This window comes from Aedes aegypti, chromosome 3 (genome assembly GCF_002204515.2).
Source record: "Aedes aegypti strain LVP_AGWG chromosome 3, AaegL5.0 Primary Assembly, whole genome shotgun sequence".
Classification (NCBI taxonomy): domain Eukaryota; kingdom Metazoa; phylum Arthropoda; class Insecta; order Diptera; family Culicidae; genus Aedes; species Aedes aegypti.
Genome location: NC_035109.1, coordinates 375764946 through 375789033, shown reverse-complemented (window position 1 = coordinate 375789033; position 24088 = coordinate 375764946). Strand labels below are relative to the sequence as shown.

The following is a 24088-nucleotide window of genomic DNA, read 5'->3' as shown; positions in this document are numbered from 1 at the left end:
TCTGACACATTACTTTTCGTCTTGGTGCATTTTGGTCTTGGTCACAGAAAAAATGAGAAAAAACGGTTGAGAAACGGCAGAGATATAGCTCTCTGAAGTTGACCACTTTGTATGGGAAAACGGCTTTGGTGCATTTTATATGTCCGATACTGTAAATAAAAATTCTATACCTCTGGGAATTACTTTAGAAATGTATAATTGCTTCAGAAACCTTTGAAAAATCGGCAAATTTTGTAGAATTTCAATTTGAATATCTCTCAACAAAGTCTAGATAGAGTTTCAGAGAAGGAGGAAAAATCGTGCAAGGTCAAAATATCATCCAGTCATATCTATACGATCACCAAATGACTAATAGAGGAATCCGAAAAAAAAACATCCCAAAAGTTCAAAGAAAGAAATTAGAGGAGAGATCCTTTCAGAAATTCTTAGAGGAACCGTAAGCAGATTCTTTTTCTTCTTCCATTTGACATTACATCTCAACTGGGTCAGAGCCAGCTTAGTGTTCAGTGAATGAGCATAACGCTCCAACTCAGATGGAGCTTGCTTCTCATATTAATGTACTTATGAGCAATTCCACAGTTATTAATTAAGAGCTTTCTTTGCCAATTAGCCATTATTGTATGTGTATGTCGTGGGGCAGGTAAGAAGATACTATGCCCTGGAAAGTCTCGAGAAAATTTCCGAGAAAAGCTCCTCGACCGGTGAGAGTCAAGCCCTTGGTCAAGCAGCTTGGTTTTGCTGAGTAGCTGCGCGTTTACCGCTAATGAAGTTTAGGCTTCCCCAGGTGGATTATCGGAAGACAAGACTCTTTTGAAAATACCTGATCAAACATATAGTTTTTTTTAAGAATACAAGGACGAATGCCTGGAGGATGTTTATAATAATTTCCGAATGAGTCTATTGCATTTTTTATCCGGAAACTTTAGAGGTGTTGATAGATATTTTTTGTAGCCATAATCTAGGGAGCAATTATTGTAAAAAATCCTAGGAAAATTCTCTGAAGTATCCTTGAAGAATCTCTGGAAGAATTCTCGATGCATTCCATACAGGAATTAGGATCAGTTCATATCTGGTTAAGTTTGTGACATTTTGAATATCCTAAACAACAGGTTTCAGACTCTGTAGAAAATGTTATGCTCAATTGTAGAATCTTGCAAACTCTCTTACAAATAGCGACGAAAGACAACAACATTGCACATTATTTCCTGCTAACGGAACTGCAACGCGTATCTAAGCGGCAATTGTCACGACAGTAATGCCTTGTTTTCTTCCACTTACAGCCTCCCCATAAATGCCTTAGAGCATCGCGTCGTCGGCCCCAGTATATCTTAATTGCTCCTCCAGTTGGCAAATAATAATCGCACCCTCAAAACAGCCCCCCGCGGATGCGAGTTCGCTCAGTCGCGTGTGAACCGACGCGAAGAAAGGATCTCTCATACGAACGAAGAACGAAGACGAACAACGCGCGCCACGATGCCAGACAGCAGAAGCGGAGGAAACGATGACCCTTCGCAGCAGTATAATGGGTCCGACCTGGTGAGGGTGGACACTGATCAAGGAGTCACCAATCATGGATTCTATCGGGATCTGGTCGACGAGGGCATCAAATCGGAAAAGGCCATAACTACGGCGTTGCCTCCGGTGGCCGTTGCAAGACCCCTGTACCAGCAGGAAGAACTCAACCACGAGATGCGTTACAGTGAGCCCAAGCGGAAAGTGGTCCGGGAAGCGCTGGACAGTGTCAAGGGGTGGAGTGCGCAGAGGTGTGCCCGAAGTGTGTTCCCCATTGTGGGCTGGTTGTCCGAGTACTCCCTGAAGAGGGACTTTGCGTCGGATTTGATCAGTGGATGTACGGTGGCCGTGATGCACATTCCCCAGGGCATGGGGTACGCGTTGTTGGCCAATGTGCCCCCGATAGTGGGGATCTATATGGCGTTCTTTCCGGTGTTGGTGTATTTTGTGTTGGGCACCTCGAGGCACAACTCGATGGGCACGTTTGCGGTGGTGTCGATTATGGTGGGGAAACTAGTGCTCAAGTATTCCAGTGAGGGGAGTGGGTCGAAGGTGTTGAACGATACGTTAGTTGGGGTCGGAAGTGAAAGCAGCGGGGGTGGTATTGTGGGTCCGATAGAAGTAGCTTCGGCAGTATGCTTCATCGTCGGGATAATGCAGGTGAGTAATGCTTAGAGATTCAAACTGTTTTTGTACGTACGAGGATGGTTTGAAATTAAGGCTTCAAAGTTAAGATTTTATAGCCTATTTGTTAGCTTTTCACATAGTGTGAAAATTAATCGCAGCCATGCATCGAATTTTTAACAGCACAAATCAAATAAACCAAACATCGCTCTGTATTGAAAACTTGATTGATTAATCATATTCAGTGAGCGACCAAACCATGAATTTTTCGACGCAAATGATTATTTTGTTATCAAGATTTTTTTGTGCTTTAGAAAATTCATGTTGCATTCATATTTGAAGTGTTATTACTTCGAGCGACATAGAAAAATTTTGGCTATTGAAATCGATTTCTTCTAAGAAGTTTTAATAATGTCTGTATTTTACCTGTATTAAACTTTTTTTTCCCAAATTCGATTACCTACAGCAGTGTTTCTCAATCAGACTGATTATACAAGTCATAATGTTGGCCTCAGAATATGGAGCAGGCCAAAGAGCCAGATTTGCCAAAAACTCTCAATAAAGTTTCCAAAGATTACAATCGTTCCAAGGTATCATTGTTCTTTCTTCGTTTCTTCGTGACCTGAAAACATAATAATTTCAAAAACTTCTCCTACCTTCCATAATTATAAATTCTTACTATTGCAAAGCTTATACGATGAATACTGATTTCGAATTTCAACACAATAGAAAAAAACTTCTGGAAGTCATACTTTTTTACTTGTTTACAGTTTCTTTGTTAGTGATATAGACACTACCAAAGAAACTGGAAGCAAGTAAAAAAAGTATAACTTCCAGAAGTTTCCAAAGTCATCGTTCATAGACACCTTCTCGAAATCTGTTGTATATCTAAGAAAAAAAAAACAAGAAACGAAACTCCAATGTTATCTGTCGGATAAAATAAATCTGAGGAAATTTCTGTTGTTCTTCAAATGCTTATACACATATATTCAAATTCTTAAATTTGATGAATGCTTTCGACTGTGCTGACTAATTTCTTTCTAAAGTTTTATCGGCTCTATCAGTCTTGAGGCAGCTAAAACGACTTTTGCTTCTACTTTCCGACGTTTTGGCGTATATTTCGCCTTCTTCAAGGGTTTAGAGGCTGCGTTTTGTTGTGTGTATTGGTGTCTTGTCAACAATTTTAGACGGTCACAAGTCGGACAAGACACCAATACGCACAACAAAACGCAACATACAACAAATATATCGAGCGTGACAAATCTTACAAAATTTTTGGAAGTCTCATACAAAAAGTGTGGTGAAAGAAGAAAAGGTGGTCGAAAAATTCAACAAGCTAGACACAATTTATGTACCATCCCTGAACAACGAGGCCAGTAAAAGTCAAAATTCCATATTTTAAACAAAGTCTGAATTTTTTAAATTATATTGAACAAAAAAACGGATATCATAAATTTAGTTGCTCTTAGCTCCGAAAATTATTCTGTTCAAACCCTCTTATACCCAAATTTTTCTTTTTGATCTAAGTAGCATTTTGCGCTATCTAAAATAGGTCTAAACACGTTTTGGAAAATCATTTATTTTTATTCACAAATTTATCAATTCTGGTGTTTTATTTTTCTAATTTTTACTTTTGAACATTTTTATCTTTTTTCATTTTTTCTTGAAGCCTCTTCTGAGAACCAAATTTTTGGCAATAACAAAAATTTGAGTTTTGCAGTACATACTTTAGAAAACACAAATTTTCTTATTTTTTGTGGAACATATTTTATTTTCCGTGTTACTACGATGTCGTGTCAATATCATCAGTTTTCCTGAACACAAAACTAGAACTTTAGTTTGGTGGTAAAATGTTCGCATTACGAAGCACCTCACAAGTGTAAACCAACCCAAATCAACGTGACAAACTCGCGAACAGGCTTAGTGTGAGTAAGTTCGCACCCGACTGCTCGGGAGAACTTACCAAAAGAAAAACTAAAAAAAATCGCGAAAGTTTGCTCGCGAGTAACCAAGTAAGGTGTGATTTATTGTGGATTTAACAGACAAATGAATTGTATATCCGTCACATCGACAGTAAGCTACCAGTTCCTAGTCAAAAACCTTTGATAATCAAATTTTTTTATTTATTTTTAGGCAAGTTGCTTTTCGCACTTGGCAGGTTCGTAACTTGGTCGCAGCCTGTTTCATTGTCACTACAAAGGATTTTTGACAGTGAACGTGTTTATCTGAGTATTATCTTCATCCAAATAAAGCAACATTTTCCAAAACGACGTATCTGACACTCGGAAAAATTTTAAAAAATGCAATGCAATATATTGTAAAGCATTTTAAATCCAGTTCGCTGTATTCACTAAAAGTTGAAAAAAAGGACACTGTTTCTAACCACTATTAAGCAATGACAATTTGTTATGATAAAATTAACAAATAAACTTTTGTATTTTATGGTTGTTACATACACCATGATGATTCATACCTGGGTTGTATGATGCTTGGTTTTGACAGTTTATTTTGCACTAGCGCCACATCAGATACACCTGTATTTGTTTTGAAATTGCACCTACGTAGGTTTGTAGATTCCCATAAAACTTGTTGAAGTAACTTAAATCACAAGTTGCTATGTTCAATTACAACGACTATTGATTTCGAATGTGTCCAATTACAACTCGACTAACAAGTGCAACAGACGGAGCCGTGAATAACAAAATGCTAATGAAAATGTCCCTCATGAGTTTTCCGATTCGTCAGTTGTGAGAAGCCTAAATCTTTCGATTTTACACATGTTTAGTGAATTACAAACAGTATGACGTATCTGTTGATTGAAATTTATGTTTCGAATCTGCACATAAGTCGTTTTACTATGAACGTATGTACGGTGTATATGATAGCGTCAAAAAATTTGACAGTTGAGTCACTTTGCAAAACGTACGGTTTTTTGGTTTGCAAATTTTGTTTAATAAAATCAAAAACATGTTTTAGGAATACTTTTGTATGCTCAATGTGTAGATTATGCGTTTATCAAACACATGCAAAGCAAATCTCATTTTGTTTATTTTTGCATGAACGTCGGATTGAAAAATTATGCTTGAAATAATAGCTGATCGTTTATTTACAGATTTTTTTTTGACAATGGCTGTTTTTTTTGCGTTGCTTGCGTTTCAGTCACGAATATTTTCACAAGAAATTTGTGCTGCTTTTCTGGTCATTCTTCACTTCAAAGCCTTCTTTGAAGTTAGGCTTAGCATGAACTATTGTAATTTATTATTTAACAAAGTTTTATTCTTCTTTCAAACGTGAACTATTCTTTAGGTCTAAGGACTGTTCATTTTATAAAGTGGACACCTTGTGCACGCTGTATCTTTTTAATTTATCAATGAAATTTCAATCGGTTTTCTGCACATCGTTTGACTAGTATTGTACAATGGTGTGATAATTCTCCAAAATAATTAAATTTCAGATGAATATGAAACAATGATTAGAACGGTCGATTTTTTGAGGTTAAATGATTGTTAGAAATTGGCTGGAAAATTCAACAATTTATATATTTTATATTCTAGAAAGGCTTGTTCTTCGAAAACACCATCAATCAGAAGGCTGATGTAAAAAATCAAGTTAATTTTGGAGCAACAATTTTACAGATATAATATAATCATTTTTCCTCTATATTTTTTGGAGAAAAATATTTTAAATTTGAAGGGAACTGATATGAGCAGAATTTTGTGGTTAAAAGAACGTCCTGACGGAAGTGCAAATATGGTATTAATATGGAAAATAACTTACGCCTTCATAGAGTTACTTATTTAGTCCCCACGTCACATTTAAAGCACAATAGAAACACAATTGCTTTATTCTAAGAAGATCTTTCAAAGTACATTGACAATCATCAAAATTAACAACACTGCTGTAATAAAATCGATTTTGTTTTCCACATATTAAGCTCATAATATGTTATTCTAAGATTACCAATTGAAATATTCGGAGAAACCCGTTTACAATTTGCTGTAGATCGATAAATATGCGTACATGATTTTAAAAGTATGAGACTTTTTAGTAAAACTACCATAAACAGTAAAATTTATACATAAGACTGTGGTTTGAACTCACGATTTAACTCGCGTTTATACAAACATACTTTATTTAGTAATCCAAACTAGATTTGAACAAGCTTTTAACTTTTCTCTTTTGCTAGGAGTGAAAGGATGGTGTATCAGCAAATTTAGCCATAAATGGGTAAATCACTAATGTTACCTAGTGTCAGAGAATGGTGGAATACAATTGATTTGTTTTAAGCTTTACCTTTAGTAGAATAGTGCAGGATACAAACATACAATTTGTTCATATAAATTAGGATTTTTGTTTTGCGAAAAATATTGTTAAACTTCGATGAACAGCTTTTCTTAGGAGTTTTTGGAAAAACTATTTAGCTTCTCAACCAAAAGCATTTTCTAAGATCTTATATTTCATAGCATTGTAGAATGATAGTTGAACGATGCACAGAAAACAGATTACAATTTTATCAATAAATAAAAAAGATATAGCATAAACAAAATGTCCACTTTATAAAATAAACAGTCCTTATAATTTAAGATGATTTTTGATAGTTTCATTGCAAACAATTTTATCAGAGATTGTTACTTTTTATTTAGGCATTGCAGCTGTGCACATCTTCGTCAGAGGTTTATCATTCTTTGAAACGTCGGCTTCTCTAGAGAGATTTAATTTTAATTTTAGCAGATTTGTTGCCAATTACTTTTTTTGAATTTTATTTTGTTTGCATCATTTTTTCAACAGATACGTATCCTTCCTGCAGTTAGGCTGTTGTATAGTAAGGTCTCGGATATTAACAGATATTTTTTTCCGTTTTTGAACATCGGCAGTTTTTTTAAGTTACTTTCGTCAGGGGTGAGATTGGGCCAAAAGTTCGTTCGTCTTGCTTGATTTTTAAACCATCTTTGTAAATGGACCAGAAATCTTCTTCTGAATATGAGAATACGTTAATGGGTAATGCATTTATAAATGCTGAAAAAATGTCACGTAATTTTTCAAAAGGACATATGTAACAATGTGAGATTCTCCTCTCTATCGCTCTCTTTCCATTATATCAGAGTACTAAAGCTTTTGAGAAATTTTTCACCGTATATCGAAAGACATTGTCCGTGGCTAGCGTTTCATACAAAATACACAACAGAAGAGGTTAATGTGGCTCAGTTATTGATTACCAAGAGAGCCTCTTAATCGATCAATGATAGGTTCTTTTGAAAAGTTACGCGAGCACATATGCGAATTTTAGCCATTCGATCTTTTGTATACTAGGTTTTCTGTCCTTTCGAACTTTTGTCTTTCGCCGTGTAAATTTGCACACTGTCTAAAAAATAGTTATTTATAGAATATGAGCATTGACATTTTAGATGTATAAAAAAATATCAGATTTATTAGGAATTTTCTGAAAACCACCAGATTGTTATGAATATTTTTAAAATGTCCTTAAAATGAAAACGAATGATTCAGAATTATGATAAGATATAATTTTAGAATAGTCTCGAACATTACTGAGGACACGTTCAACAATATCTCTTGGGATACTTCCAAGCAGTCTTTACAGAGTTTCTAAAGGGTTTACTTAATAAATTATATCGGGAAATCAATTGAAAAAAAAAGAAATTAGGAAAAAATAGAAGAAATATATGAAAAAATCGAGAGATACTTCTGAAGATTCTAGGCTGAAGTATTTCCAAGAAATTAGAGCACAAATAACTCGTATTCCAAGGAAAATCGCTGGAAAATCATTGAGGAGCTCTTGGAGAGATTTCGAGATTATTCGAAGGATAATTTGTTCGGCGAAATACCCTTTCGCTTTCCTTGGGAGGTCTTCTGGGATTAATCGGTGACGGAATTTCAAAAGAAATCTCTTAAGGATTTCTTACAAATATCACTAAAAGAACTAAAAAAGAAGGAGAATACAAAGAGAAATCTTTGACGGAATTTAAGGAATTGCCTTAAAATTAGCAGGAATTTATTCAAAATATCCAAGTGATCCAAGAAATTTCCTTGAACAGCTTGAAATAAAGATTACACAAGAAACAGAAATTATTTTCAGGAGATATTTCTGGAGGAACGCCAGAACCCTTGGAGGTATTTCAGAAAAATCATCCTCATAAATCAGTATAGAAACATTTGTTTTACTTGCAGGATAATCCCTGGATGAATTTTGGTAGAAAAGCAACTGGACGTATACCACAGGAAACCTCTGAATGAATTTTAGGAGAAATATCTGCAGGGATTGAAAAGTCTTAAGATGGATTTTTGACGGATATCAAGGATTATTTCGATAAGGGTTTTTGTAAAAACTATGGAAACTTCCTTAGGAAATGTTGAGGCAAATTTTTGAATTATTTATCAAAAAAATCAAAGGCGAATCTCCGTTTTAAAATTCTACTTTTGGAGATTTTGAGCGCGACTTCTGATGGGAATTGCTTTTATATTATGTGAAAGAATTCTAACCTTCTTGAAATGGATTACAGTAGGAACATTACATTACCTAATGAATGTACGAGCGAATCCATGGTGCAATTCAGGGACAAAAATCTCTGCAACAATTTCGAATGAAAATTTCAAATACTAGTGGAAGAACCAGTCGTTCTTCTGGAGAAATTTTTGAAAATAAAAAACAGTTTGGAATAAATCTCTGTAATAATTATAAAATTGAAAATTTTCAAAACAAAAAAAATTCCGACGGAAATATCTAGAACATCTTTGGATAAACTCTGAGAACAATCGCTTTGGAATGTTGAAGTTGTACCTGAAAAAATAATAATAATTTCACTTCTGAAATGAGATATTTCCCTATACACTATAGAGACATTCATGGAGGAATTGTTTGAAGAACTTTAGAATGAACTTGAGGAGGCAGCTAAGAAAGCTTCAGTAGCTTTGGCAAGGCAGTTGTCCGAAATGGAAGGCAGTGGGTCAAAACATTTCCTATTTAATTTATTTGGTAAACATTCAAATAGATAGCATTGAATCAACAAATTCACGCAACATATGCGTGGTCGCATCTCAGGACTGCCCAGTGCCCACGTCGCTGGCTGTACTCCACGCCTTTCTGTACCTACCTGGTCCAAAGCGAACAGCATTTGAAAAGGATTATTGTGCAACATTTTTAAAACACGCTTCTGATTCGCGAAGCAAACAAATTGACTGGATTTGTTGGAAATCATACCTCGCTGTTGCGCCCGACATCTCTGTTAAACACCATCTAGTCAAGTCGAGTCTAGTATTTACACTGAAGACGGCCTTACAGTTGAAGTCGAAATACGCGTATCTGCCAAAAGGTACACACTATATTGGAATTAAATGGTATAGTACTAAATTTGGTTTTTCATCTACTTATACGTATTCGACTAAACAGCTTGAAGATTTACCACCATCTAGCACAATATTGAGCTATATATAAGAAAACACATCTAGATGTCGTAGACTTCAAACGGATTGCAAGACCTGATCCGTTGTCAATCGGCTGTTGTCGATCTTGAACAACACTTTATAGGCTTCATTTATGATAGTGATTAGAGTGTCCATCCCGGGACATCCCGGGACAAAAAATCCCGGGATTTGACAAATTTCGGGATTTCCCGTTTCCCGGAATTTTAGTTCTGACATCCCGGGAATCCCGGGATTCCCGACATGTACGTAGAATTGGATGAAAATCACTTAAGTCCAATGCAATACATTGACATATTTCTTTTTTGATAAAATAGAAAAGTATCATTGAAAAGAGTAATTATTTTCCATACCAATTATGGCTAATTAATCTCACGATTGCAAATTGAAGAAAATCACTTGGTTTTGCACTGACATTGCTGAAAAAGTATCAGCATACTTTCTGCATGTGAGCGCAAGTAGTGATTATGATCAATATTACTTATGTTGACTAAGTTTTATCACTTTGAAAAAAAAGCCATGTTGATGGCTGCCAAAACGAATGACGGGCTACGTAGCCTAATTGCTTTTCTAATCAACATAAGCCATTTTTATAAGCCAATTCTGAGAAAGCGAATTTCAAAGTACATCTAAACTTCAGTCAATAATTTTCAGTTATCAACTTCTAACATGATATTCTAAAAAAAAAAAATCCTTTAATTATCTTCAATTGTGTCTTTTATCTAAAGTATTAATGAGTTTTCAAATGTCTGAAGCAAATAACTTTATTATTATGACTTAATTTGTTACCATATTTCCATTCAATAGTATTATAAAGAATTTGAATAAATCTTTAGCAAACCTAGCAAAGTTTTGATTTTCGTTAAGTTACTTCAACAGAATACGAAATGGAATATTTATATATTTATTTATTTATTTTTAACTTGAAATTTTGGAAGAGGGAAAACCCCCTTTGAGTGATTTCTTACCGAAATCTTTCTCCAAAAGGCACAAAACCTCTTCATCTTTTCTAAAAACATTACAAAATAAACAATCTTAACAATAAGAGGCTCAAACGGCATTGATCCATAGCAGAGCCAAATCCTTGAAGAAGTGAAAGGTCCTAGGAGAGGACCTATATAGTTAAGGTATCACATATAGAAAACTGTTCTTCAAAGCTGAAAAGAAACGTACGAAAAAAGACAAGTACCGTAATTTCGGGTGAAATTGATCATTTTTCACGGTTTTCCTAGTCTGTTTTCTATAATGTTAACAATCCCAAACAACTAAATGCAGGAAAACAAGTACGAAGGTGAGCCTCATCGACTTATGTACCGAAATTTTCTAACAAATGTCATTTTAGTGTTAAAAAATACCTCTAAAATAAAAAATCAGAGGATCTCATTTCGGGGTGAAATTGATCACTTGTCAATGCCATTATTGTTAGTTTCAAAACAACTCTATATGATAAATTTGAGCTCCCTGAATCCGAATATGCTTGTAAAATTCTTAACAATGCAATATTCATATAAATAACGAATAGTTAAATTTCAAGAATTACTCGGAAAACGCCTAAATGTATGCAATTTCCTAAGGAATTCAATGATATCTAACAGAAATTCAATTATTTCAACCAGGGACGAAAATACTCAATCTACCCTCGCCTACATTGATATTTGCTGGGTGGAATCTTCGTTGATTTTTATTTGTTTTTATCCTCACCTTGACAACACAACAAAGATTGGCAAAGCGCTTGCGCAAGATTTTCAGTTTCCTTTTAACCTGCTGCTACTCAACCGCTTTGTGATAATCGGAATCAAAAAATGATATTCATTCTAACTAGCTTGACTTTTTTGCAATATGCTTCGGGAAATTGTATTTTTTGCACGAGGCACACTAAAGACGCGTCAATATAATTGATTACGTGCATCAGATCGTTCATTATCCGTATAGCAGCATATTTTTTAATTAATATGAACCTCATTGATACTCAATTTTCTAAAACTGACACTCTTCTGCTTCTGATTATCAAAAACACCAACGACATATGGGCATCGTTGTTTGTTTTGCCAATCTACTTTTGTGCCATCTTCATTGGTACAATCATATTGGTGGTGGTGCGGTTACTTTGATGGTGGCATAAATGTCGGTGAATTGAGTATAGTGAGCATGATTTTTTTCGTCCCTGATTTCAACCATATGAGCTAATTGGTACGAGTTTTGGTGATGAAATCTGGTTTGGGGATATATCTCAAGCATCCTCACAAAATTTCAGGTTTATACCATGTTCACATCCTTGCTTATAAATAGAAGTTTATAGCTGTTTGTCAATACTGCACCGTGCATGATTTTGAAATTTTACGTTATTATCATAGTAATAAACATTCATTAACGCAAAAAACTTCACAACACATAATTCTACAATAGTTACGACAAGCAACGTTCATTTATTGTAGCTTACATTGATATTTGTGCTCCATTACGAATAAATAAAATCGTGTGATACGATGATCAATTTCACCCTTCTGATCAATTACACCCGATTTTACGGTATCATACAAAATAGATTTACATTTCCTAAAATATCTCTAACAGATGTTGGAGTAGTATGATTTAAATTTTGAATTTGTTTTAAAAATTTATTCCTTTGTATATTAGACTGGCCCTTAAACAAAAAAGTTGTAAAACTCAACGGGGCACCCCCTAGATATGAGCCTTAGGGTAAGAGAAACGCTCTCTCAAAACTTCAACTCAATTGGTTGCTCCACCAGCTGGCGCATTCGATTTGAAGTTTGTATGGGATATTCGTCTCAAATATATTGAAAATTGATCCTATGTCACTGTTTCATTCCGTATACTAATTGTTCACGTTCAAATAAGCCCAGAATGACAAATACGCTAGTTGATACCCTAATGAACATAATTGCAGCAGGTTGTATCTGGATTTAATCTCATTTTCATTACTCTTTCAGTTGTTGAAAGTTAGGCTTAGATCAGCACTCCCGAACAGTCACTTATATGCATGCGACATGTGCTTCAGCTCGCCCAGCGTCATAGGTGGCTATGATGCGCTTAGTGGCTACCTCCAAGCTATGTTGAAAAAATACAAGCAATATTGCATGACATACTTCAGATGGTTAAAACACAAATTTTATTAATTTTGATCATGGTACAATCTTCTGCAATATTCTTCGCTATTACATCAAGTAGTGTTTTTGACATTCTGGGTCCAATTGGGTCCTAAAATGTTTAATTAATTCTTGTTTTTATTTAATAATACGAAAGAGCATGTTCTTGCAACTACTTTAGCCATTTTTCTAGCTCAAATAATGGTCATAACATTTTTAAACTTCAATTTTAAAAATGGTTCCAAATATGAACCTTGACACTTGTGATCATGTTTGACATTCACTGTTTCGACAAAAATGCCACAGGGCTTATAGTTTTAACACTGGGGTTGTTCCTATCTGACATTTCGGAAGGGACACGGAAAACAAAATATACTCAATATTTGAGTTTAAACCAAGGGATGAGACAAAATCTCAAAAGTTATAAAAAAATGTTTTTTGGACTTAAACAAATGAAAATCATTTAAAAATTGAGTAAACATGTGTTTTTGCCCAAATCTTAAGCGTTTGATACTAAAATGGGGACAAGGCTTTAGGACCCTATTGAACGCGATCATTAATTTTCCTGAACCAAACAGTAGATGATGTGCTGTTGCTCATATGTTTGAGCTGAAAATCCCATATTAACTTCAATTCAAATGCGCCAGCTCATGGAAGGACCAAATGAGCTGAACTTTTCAGAAAGGCTTCCTCTAACCCCGAGAAATAATCCGGGGGGGTGCCCCGTGGAATCATACAACTTTATTTTTCTCCCATACTGAGCTGGGCCAGTCTATTGTATATACGTTAAACAATGAAAAATTATATGATCAATGTCTTCATAGAATGGTCCACAATCACATAAATTTGAATCTTTTATGTCGATGCGATATAAATGACTGTTACAATTATAATGATTTGAAATCAGTCTTGAAATGCTACAAATGAAATTTCGAACTGAATTATGAGCATATGGAATATGATTTGTTATAATAATTGGAAAGCTACATTATCTTCATTTTATTTCATTTAAAAACATTGTATTTGTTGGATTTGTACTTCCATTTCTACCAAAATATTAGTTTTATTGAAATTTTTATAAATCCCGGGATTTCCCGGGACAAGCTAAGATTTTTGTCGAGCAAAATGGCCGGGAAATGGACACTCTAATAGTGATCGATTGAGTCAAAATAATCTACTTAGCAATGAAAAGTCTAAATTCAAAGGCAAGTTACTTTGCTAGTCGACAGAAGTGTTTCATCCTATTGAATTTCAATCAAAACACTTATCACTTCATTAAATACCCCAACCATTCCGTTCCGGATCATCCTCCTATCTTGTCCGCACCAGCCTAATCGAAGATCATAAATACATTTTATTGATTCTATCGATTCGGCATTGAGTCAAATTTTATTGATTATTAAAGTGTCTGTGTTCTTTCCCCATTACAGCTGATAATGTACGTTGGCCGGCTGGGAGTGATTTCGTTCCTGCTATCGGATGCGTTGGTATCCGGTTTCACGACCGGTGCTGCCATCCACGTGCTCACCTCGCAAATCAAGGATCTCCTTGGGCTGACCCTGCCTCCCCAGAGTGGGAATTTCGAAGTCGTAAATGTAAGCCTCCGCCGGTGAATTAAGTACATAGTAATGAGGCATGTGCATCTCATCTAATCCTTTATTTGCGTAAACTTTTCCAGACGTACATCGCAATTTTTACGGACATTGCAAGAGCCAACTGGGCGGCCATCGTGATATCTGCCGTTACGATTGTGGTGGTGGTGGCGAACAACGAATACCTGAAGGTGAGTGACGCTTTCTACTGCAATAAAGGCTGTTGCACCGTAGGTTTGACTGGTGTCTGGTCATTAGGCAGAATTACTTTAGGCCGAAGTGCGTTAAAGTGAAGATGCATCGAAGCCAAACCTCAACCTGATCACCACCAGCGTGTGACCAATCAATTATGTCTTCAGCTCAAACCCTTGCCTGGTTCTCTTGATTTGTGCTCATAAAAATTTCAGTTTTGTCTTCGATGCATCTTCACCTTAAGCCGTGGTATGTTATGCCAAATGGGTTATTGATCCGTCACCTTCAAAACTTAGTAAGAGCAATTCGGCCTAACAAAATTCGGCTTAACATACTTCGGCACAATGACCCAGCACCGATTTGATTTAAATGCAGTAAGATAAACCTCTGATCTAACCGCAAATGTTTGCTTCCTTATTACTCATCTTGTTATTGTGATTTTTACGCACGTTGTTAGCCTATTGTCGCCAAGCGAAGCAGTATCCCTGTTCCGATCGAGCTGATTGCGGTTATAAGCGGTACTCTGATATCGAGATTTGTAGATCTGAATGGAGAGTACAGGATCAAAACCATCGGGCACATTCCGACCGGGTTTCCAGGTGAGTTTTAATAGATTGCAGGTAAAGTTTGATATTTACATACTCCTATTCTTTCTTCTTCGATCATTATGGGGCTCTGCACAGAAATCCTCCTCTCTCTGCCACTCTTTCATGAAATTTGTAAACATGAAGGCCAATAAAAGTCAAAACCACATACTAAATCAAAACAGGTCTCCTATTGCCCATTGCACGGTGACGTAATCAGAAAGTTGCTCTCTTTCCCTCCTTCGGGAAATCTGAAAACAATGGTGCCAGTACCTGTCAAAGTTGACAGGTACTGGCATCATTGTTTTCAAGTTTTGTTGAAGAGCGAAAGAGAGAGAATTTCGCCGTGAAATGCCTAATAGGGGAGTTACAAACCATATAGCCTACTCTATTTAAAAATTACACAAAATCGGCTCTTCTGGACCAACACATCTGTGTCTAATTTTCGCACACATTGGAAAATTAATTTTGTGTCGGTTTGTGTTTTTTTTTTCCAAATTTTATGTCATTGAGATGCGAAGTCAATACGGTCTGCGGCAAAGTTGTAGCTGGCGAGTGTATTGCTGTGTGCGTTTGAAATGCAAATATCAAATGCGGGAACACCAAACGCGGTAAGATTTTCAACAAGGAAGGCGAAGTCAAAATTTGATTTTCTTTGCTGGGTTGGCGGTGATATGGATCATGGTTACTTTGTGTTACCGTATTTAAAGCACAGTTAAACGGAATTTGCACGTCAAACGCAAACAGCAATATTTAACAGCATCAGCGTAGCTCTAACTCTCAAGAGCACATGGCCAAACTCTATGACCGATTGGTAAAATGCACTACTTAAGGAAGATATGCTGGGTTTCGATAGCAAAACAAATCGCCCCAAAAAGAGACTGAAGCGACTTAACATTCTCCCATTGCAGATCCCGCCCTCCCGGACACCAACCTGATGCGATCGCTTCTGTTGGAATGTTTCCCAATCGCCATGGTCGCCTACGCCGTGTCCGTATCGATGGCCCTCATTTTCGCCCAGAAGCATAACTACGAAATCGACTTCAACCAGGAACTGCTGGCGATGGGCACCAGCAACGTGTTCGGATCGTTCTTCTCCTGTCTACCGTTTTCGGCTTCTCTGTCCCGCTCGATGATCCAGTTCACGACTGGTGGTAAAACGCAAATCGCTTCGGTAATCTCCTGCGGGATCCTGGCCATTGTTTTGCTGTGGGTTGGACCGTTTTTCGAGCCTCTGCCGCGATGTGTCCTGGCGGGCGTTATCGTAGTTTCCTTGAAGGGACTGCTCATGCAGGTCACACAGTTCCGACAGTTCTTGAAGCTCAGTCCCGTGGATGCTATCGTTTGGATGGCGACCTTCCTCACGGTGGTTCTGGTAGCGATCGACATCGGGCTGCTGGTCGGCATGGTGCTGAGCATTTGCACGATCTTCTTCCGCGGTATGAAGCCGTACACCTGCCTCATGGAGAACGTTCCCAATACGGATTTGTATCTGGACGTCAATCGTTATAAAGGCGTAAGTCATGTGGCCACATTCATATCGACCTTATTCACAAATATCCTTCTCATTTCAGACGATCGACATTGCTGGCATCAAAATCTTCCACTTCTGTGGTAGCTTAAACTTTGCAACTCGGGCCGGTTTCAAGACGAGTCTATGCGAATCACTGAATCTGAATCTCACCCAGGAGATTAAAAACTCCAAACGAAAGGATTACAAGAAGAAGTACAGCCTGCGGTTCCTGGTCTTGGACTTTCACGGCACTGAGCAACATCGATCCTTCGGCGATCGCAGCACTCAAAGGGTTGATCACCGAGTTTGAGAAACTCTCGGTCAAGATATTGGTAGCGGGGTCGTCTTGTCCCGTGTACGAAATGATGACACGATGCAAGCTGGTCGGATCTGACGATCGAGAGTACTGTAAGGTGTTCCCGACGATTCACGATGCCGTATTGTGGGCGCAGGATGCCACGGTGAACGATTCCGGCCAGGTTAGCATTATGGAGTCGGAGAGTGCGTGATGAGAGTGGAAGCATGGATTAATAGGGATAGATGTTAGCATAGTTTTCGGGTAGCGATACGGGTAACAGTTTTAATGTTACCCTTCGAAATGTGCCTTTATAGTTTGTAAGGTCGTTACGACGAGGTTGACTGAAATTGATGCATTTCCGGTCGAACGATGGCGGAGTACTCAGTATTTATAAAATTGTATTGTTATTATTGTTGGCAAGAAAAATCTTTTTGTAAAACTGTGGTTTTATTCTTCGAAAATCCTCATTAACCAACTCCATGATTTCGTACGAGCTTACATAGGCGTAGCGGTTGTGGGTTCGAATCCGCCAGCTTTTCGGATTGAAAGTTTTCTCGAGTGTCCTGAACATAGAGCATCTTCTTTTCAAGCGGGAATCTGCAAACAGACGCCTGAAAAGGTAACTCAGGGAGTGTGGGGAGGCCGCACCAACCAACCACTAAAACCAGCCCATGCACTTTACTTGAGCAGTTTTTGTTGAATTGTTCAAGTGGTGTACGGACTCAGACCCTTATCTCCCCGCGGGACCACCTTTGGAGTGACAGTCGTAATTACTGCATCCCAGCACTCGGCATCCGCACACATTCTCTGTATTATATTGTCAGGGGACGTGTCCCCTCCGCATGTAGCGAGCATGCGATCTCTCACAATAATGAATCGCAGGAAATCGAACACGACATGCTCCGCTGTTTCCTCCACGCCAGCACAATTAGGGCAAGTAGGAGAATCTGAGTGCCCAAACCTATGCCGGTACTGCCTATAGCGACCATGTACTGACGGAAACTTTTGTACCAATCTGACACATTTGGTATTAGCCGATGGGTCCAGCTACCTCTTTACACGCGTTGCGGACTTCTCTGGTATCTCTTTAGTTAAAACATCGAACATCTACCTTGATGATGGGCTCGATGGGCGTCATCCCGGCTATGATGCATACGGCCTCTTTAGAAACCGTTCGGTATGTACTTGCTACTCTCAAGAATATGAACCTATACGTGCTCTCCAACCCCTTAAGGTTTTTGCTCATTCTAAGCGCTTTTGACCAGATTGGTCCTCCATACCTGAGTATTGATGGGCCACGCCTGCCAGGAGCTTACTTTTGCTACTAATTCAACTAATCAATTGCGTGAAGAAATTTCTGGGTTACAGCAACGGCCAGAAAATTCTTCTTCTTCTATAGAAGAAAGTATAGCGAAGTATAGTGGAAAATAGTAAATGGCTTAAAAACACCATATTATAATCTCAAACCTATTGACTATTGATAAACTATCTATGAAGAAAGAGTATAAATATAATACTATTTCGATCACAAATACAACATCTAAGCAGTAGCGTAGCTAGAGTTTTGGGGGCCCGGTGCGGAGGTAGATTTGGGAGCCCCTCAAATAGAGGTATGCAAAATATTCCTTTTATTATCGAACTCACACGAAACTTCAAAATGTTTTCATAAACTTTTAACAATTAGGAGAAAGTTTCGTTATTTAAGGGTAAAAAAATATTCTGCCAAAAAAAATCCACCCAAACGAGGGCGTAGCCAGAACTTCGACCAGGAAATAGTTTTTGATGCAACGTTTTATGGAATCGAAAAATATAAATGGAGCAATTGCTTCAGAAGATTCTAAATGTTTCTGTTTAATGGATCTTTTTGGATCTTTGTACACGCAGAGAGAAATATTTTGAAGTTAAATAAATTCTGAATCATTTCAACAATATTTCTGCATTATTTGCCTGCTTATAATTGCTTCTTATTATTTTAATAACTACTAGTAATTTGGTTTAACAATATTTCTTGTTGAATTTGACAGCTGGGGTCAATGTGGCTCAACAAAATAAATTGTTGATTTAAAAATTTATTTCTTTGAAACAACAAATTTGTGTATTAAAATAAAAAATGGCGTTTTTGAAACAATGTTTTGTACTTTTTTGATTTAATAATATTTTTATTTGAAATAATAAATCCTATTTATTGTTTCCAGCCCCCTCACACCTCATTTCCCTTTATTTTGAAATGAACAAAAACGATTAAATATACCTAGCTTTAAAAATCTAAATATGTTTATATTTTCGGGTGTCCTACGTTAGGCAGAAACACGAAAGGCGGAAACACATAAGGCGGAATTTCAAAAGGCAGAATTAACAAAAGGCGACTACACACAAAAGGCGGAATCACGAAAGGCAGAAACACGAAAGGCAGAAACACGAAAGGCGGAATCACATAAGGCTAATTTAAATTAGGCGGACTTTTTGAACCAGCAGAGCAAACGGCCGGCCATTTGCTCTGCTGGTTCAAAAAGTCCGCCTTATTTAAATTAGCCTTATGTGATTTTGTGATTTGCTTTAACAGTAAAACCTCCATGGTCGATGTTCCATGACTCTATAACGACTCATGATATCATACTAAACCTAAATTTCATGGTTAATATTATGGTCCCCTCAAACAGTCTTTTACGGTGTACAATATTAAAAAGGTGATATATGGTAGGTGTACCAGTGATGGACAAACTCGTTTTCCATACGGATATTCAAAAAATTCCAGGGGTTAGGAACATTTTCCAATCTCAATGAAACTTTCACAACTTGCTTTTCACTACGATATCTTTTCGAGAAAAATATAAAGATGATCAAAACAAGTTACATTTTTGTGTTCCACGGTGCGAAAGTCTGTAGTGGGACTGACATGCGATTACTTTTTTTTTTAAACGGTACTTTTTTTTAAGGCACTCTGTGCTCGTGGCCACTACTGTGCCGGACTCACTCTCTCCTATTCTTTTACTCTCACACCGAGCAGGTAGGAGAGAGCTCTGCAATTAGTGAGGCTAGCTGCCAGCGAAGAGGGTCAGTTTGTCTCAGTCACCATCTGATACTGACGGAGGATGGATGTGCTCCCCAAAGCACGGTCCTCCGTGAGGCGTCTTCTGGTGGCTGGACGAGTTTTTTGTGGAGAGGCTGGGAATCGAACCCATGACCTTCCGCTTATGAAGCGAAAGCGTAACCTCATGGCTACAGACCCCCAATGTGATTACTTTTCATTATGGGACAATTTGACTTGCTGTTTTTTCCTATTTTTTCCGAACAAAACATATTATTTTATTAGCGCAGCTGAAAGAGCATTGGAAGAGATGTTAAAAACTGAACTCAACTCAATTTTGACGAAAATGCAGATGGGACTGACTTGCATTCGCGGCAGTATAACCACCATAACTGTTATACTTTTCCTAGGTCATTCCTACCCGGGTAGAGGAGAATACCAAAGAATAACAAAATTTACTATTAAAAAAGAATGTTTGAATAGCAAAATTTGTTCTTTGTTTGTTTGAAATAAGAGATAAAATAACAAAAATAATAACTAAGTTTATATGGCATAAAAACTAAATAATATAATATTTTGCCATTGTAATAACAAAATAATAGCAAAAATATAGGCAACCGCAAATAACAAAATATGTTATTATTTAGATATTGATAACAAAATAATAACTAAATAAGCTATTCACGAATAGATCGAAATAATGGTAATTTAAGTTCTTTGACTTTAATATCTAAATTTAGCATGTTTGAAAAATAAACTTTTTGCTTTCCTGCAAAAAAACATTTGCTTTTTAAATCTTCAATGAATATCATACGAATTGTAAAATGAGCTATTATTGCAAAATTTGATGTTGGTTTGTTCTCATGAATTATATAAATAAATATTTTAAATATCAAAATAATGACATATTTTACTGTGATGGCGATGTTTGTTATTATGTAGATATTTAATATTTTTTAGTATGTTTGCACAAATAACAAATTTTACCATGATAGTATATTTTGTTATTGATTAGTTATTACATGACTCTCAAGGATAACATACCAATAACAAATTTTGCTATGATTGTATGTTTTGCTATTGATAAGATATTTATGTCATATATTAATAACATAATAATGGTTAAACAAGATATGATTGCAAAATTTGTTCTTATTTTACCATTATTTTGTTATTCACCTCTACCCGGGTATCCACCTCGAACAAATTTGTAAGAAAAATGATCTAGTTGTCCGGATGGTAATGCTACGATAGGAATGATGCCACATGTTCACAAATCAAATTTGAGTTTCACAAGTAAAGTAGAGTAAAGAGTATGACTTAATAGTTTTGTATTCTGTGCAGCTCTCCAAAGCATTTCTGTTCCATGACTCGATGTTTCCATGAGCCAATGCGAACATTTGCGAGACAAAGTTTCAAATGAGTAATGTTCTAGCTGTTACGTCTGTTTTTCTGTGCCACAACATTAAGGTGAAGATGAATTGAAGCCAAGCCTCAAATTTTCAAGAGCACAAATCAGGAGAACCGAATACCCGCTTGAGCAGAAAACTCAGCTAGTGACCAATCGATTAAGTTTTCAGCTCAAACGGATGTTTGGTTTTTCAGATTTGTGCTCCTGGAAATTCGAGGTTTGGCTTCGATTCATCTTCACCTTAACGCAAATATGAGCAGCTTGAATACCACTAGCAGCAATATTCGGTGAAAAAACAGTACAGGTCGGACTCGATTATCCGGAGTATCGATTTTTTTTTCACTCCGGATAATCGAATCCTCCGGATAATCGAATCACTAAGAAAAAATTAAAATCTTTCACAAAAGAACTTTAATATTATCTTTTTTCGTTATTTTATTTATATGATGTGGTGGCGTGGGCAGAAATTTATTCTAGGAACAGTAGGGGTCTTTACAAGAAAACAATTTTTTTTTGACCGGCATACACAAAAAACCACTTTTTCAAACCCCCCTTTTCTTAAATACGTTCTAAACTGCAAAACCATTCATAGTGTATATTGCAATACCAAATTATTCCAGATTTATGCATAAAAATTGAAAAACAAGAACATCAAAAAACAAATTCCAGATAATCGAGTCTAAAATTCCGGATAATCGAATCCCGGATAATCGAGTCCCCGGATAATCGAGTCTCCGGATAATCGAGTCCGACCTGTATATGTTTCATAGAAGAATCAATTTTAACTGGCTCTTTAGTTGCTCGTGGCGCCAAACATATTCAAGGGGATAAGTTCAGAAAGAATAGCCGATGATTAAAAGAAGGAAAAATCCCTGATAATGTACTAGATATTTCTTTCCAAAGAATAGACCATGTCCACCTTTCGGGGAATGTTATTTTCGAGCAAGTGTCTTTCGGGCTAGTGACGTAGAATTACACGATATAAGAATGCGAAAATGACAACTTTGACAAAGAAAGCTCTGAGGTAATAACGGTGGAAATGCTCATTTAACTCAAGCTGAGAAGCAGACTGTGTCTCAGTGGGGGCGTAGTGCCAAGAAAAAAAAAGCAATGAAATTGGCTAGATTTCTCGAAAATTTAGCGCAAACCTAAGGCTGAACAGTCGACAATAAATAAAAGAAATAGAAACAGGCGACGGATATTTCACCTAACATCAACCTGGTGTGGGAAGATATTTCTTGGTTATAGTGGCTAATACGTACATATAAATTGAAAAACAAAAAAACACCGTTTTTCAAAAGTAATTCTAAGTCCGCTTAGAGATTTTGAAAACGTCGATATAAATAGGAACCTAAACAGCTCAGTCTAATTATCGTTTGGAAGCTTAAGTAAGCATTTTAAAATCGTTTTTGAACAATTCCGTCTTTTTAGATTATGCCTTATGTTATTTTCCGCTTTTTGTTACACGTCTAAGTTAGTCTGCCTTTTGAGTTTCCGCCTTTTGTGATTCCGCCTTTCGTGTTTCCGCCTTTCGTTAGGGTCCCATATTTTCATGCGCTGCCTTTCACAGGGATATTAATTAATTATTAATAAGCAGATTGATAACTGTTATTTCCAAATCTCCAATTTGTGATTGAGTTAGTTCTGGGGTTGGAATCATCAGATCAGTTTCCTTCAGCGGTTCGAATAGGAGTTAACTTCAAATCTGTAAAATAGCTTAATTGATTGAAAATTTATGAAAATAAGAGTCATAACTTACCCAGCAAGGCTTCGGTGATGGTTTTGGATGTTCCGAAACTATTAAATAAGTAGAAATTTTCTCTACACCTGCGACACACATTTTCGTTTTACATTGTTTAGAGTGAGAAACAAAATGACAGGTCAGGTCTTCAGCTTTAAACACTGAGTTGAACTTATATCAAAATCAACAAAGGATGTATTTGAAACAAACAAATCTGCAATTTAAAATTATGTTTTTTATTGTTGTTCCAAATATAAATCTGATTTAAAGTGCTGTCAGTAAATTAAAAATATTTTTGTTTTGTTTTGATAAACATCATTGCTGTTTCAACGCAATTTGTTTGATTACAATTAATTTATATTAAGCGCTTGTCAAAAATAACAAAAATAACTATTATTTTGAATAGCTATTAATTCTCTGCGTGAATTCTTGAATAATTTTCTGTATTGTAAGAGGCGAACCAGCTGGCAGCTGCGGTAGCTGAAAACCTATATAAAATATAGACACACAAAACTTTCTGTATGTTGTACTAGATATTGTACTATATTGTATACTAGACTGGCCCACCTTAGTTTGGGAGAAAAATAAAGTTGTATAATTCCACGGGGCACCAGCGAGGATTATTCTTTAGGATTAGAGGAAGACTTCCTGAAAGTTTCAGCTCATTTGGTCGTTCCATGAGCTGGCGCAATTGAATTGAAGTTAATATGGGATTTTCAGGTCCAACATATAGGAAACAGCACATCATCTCTTGTTGGAGTCAGGAAAATTGTTGATCGCGTTCAATTGAACCCAGAATGTCAAAAACACTACTTGATACTATAGCAAACAATATTGTAGAAGGTTGCATGATGATTAAAATTGATAAAGTTGGTGTTTTAATTATCTGAAGTAGATTTGCAATATTGCTTAGTATTCCTTCAACTTAGCTGGGTGGTAGCCACTAAGCGCATCATAGCCACCTATGACGCTGGGCGAGCTGCGGCACAAGGTGCATGCACATGTGTGATTGTACGGGAGTGCTGATCTAAGCCTAACTTTCAACAACT

The 24088-nt window shown here is 36.6% G+C and overlaps 1 protein-coding gene across 1 annotated transcript; it reads left to right on the top strand.

Annotated features, from left to right (window-relative positions):
• Positions 1-1289: 1289 nt before the first annotated feature.
• Positions 1290-17298, top strand: LOC5574177 (solute carrier family 26 member 10). The gene is given in 7 exon segments (XM_021852311.1): positions 1290-2172; positions 14111-14275; positions 14359-14463; positions 14922-15063; positions 15960-16564; positions 16623-16802; positions 16804-17298. Coding segments are annotated over 7 exon segments (2163 nt in total). The 5' UTR covers positions 1290-1473; the 3' UTR covers positions 17071-17298.
• The last annotated feature ends 6790 nt before the right edge of the window (positions 17299-24088 follow it).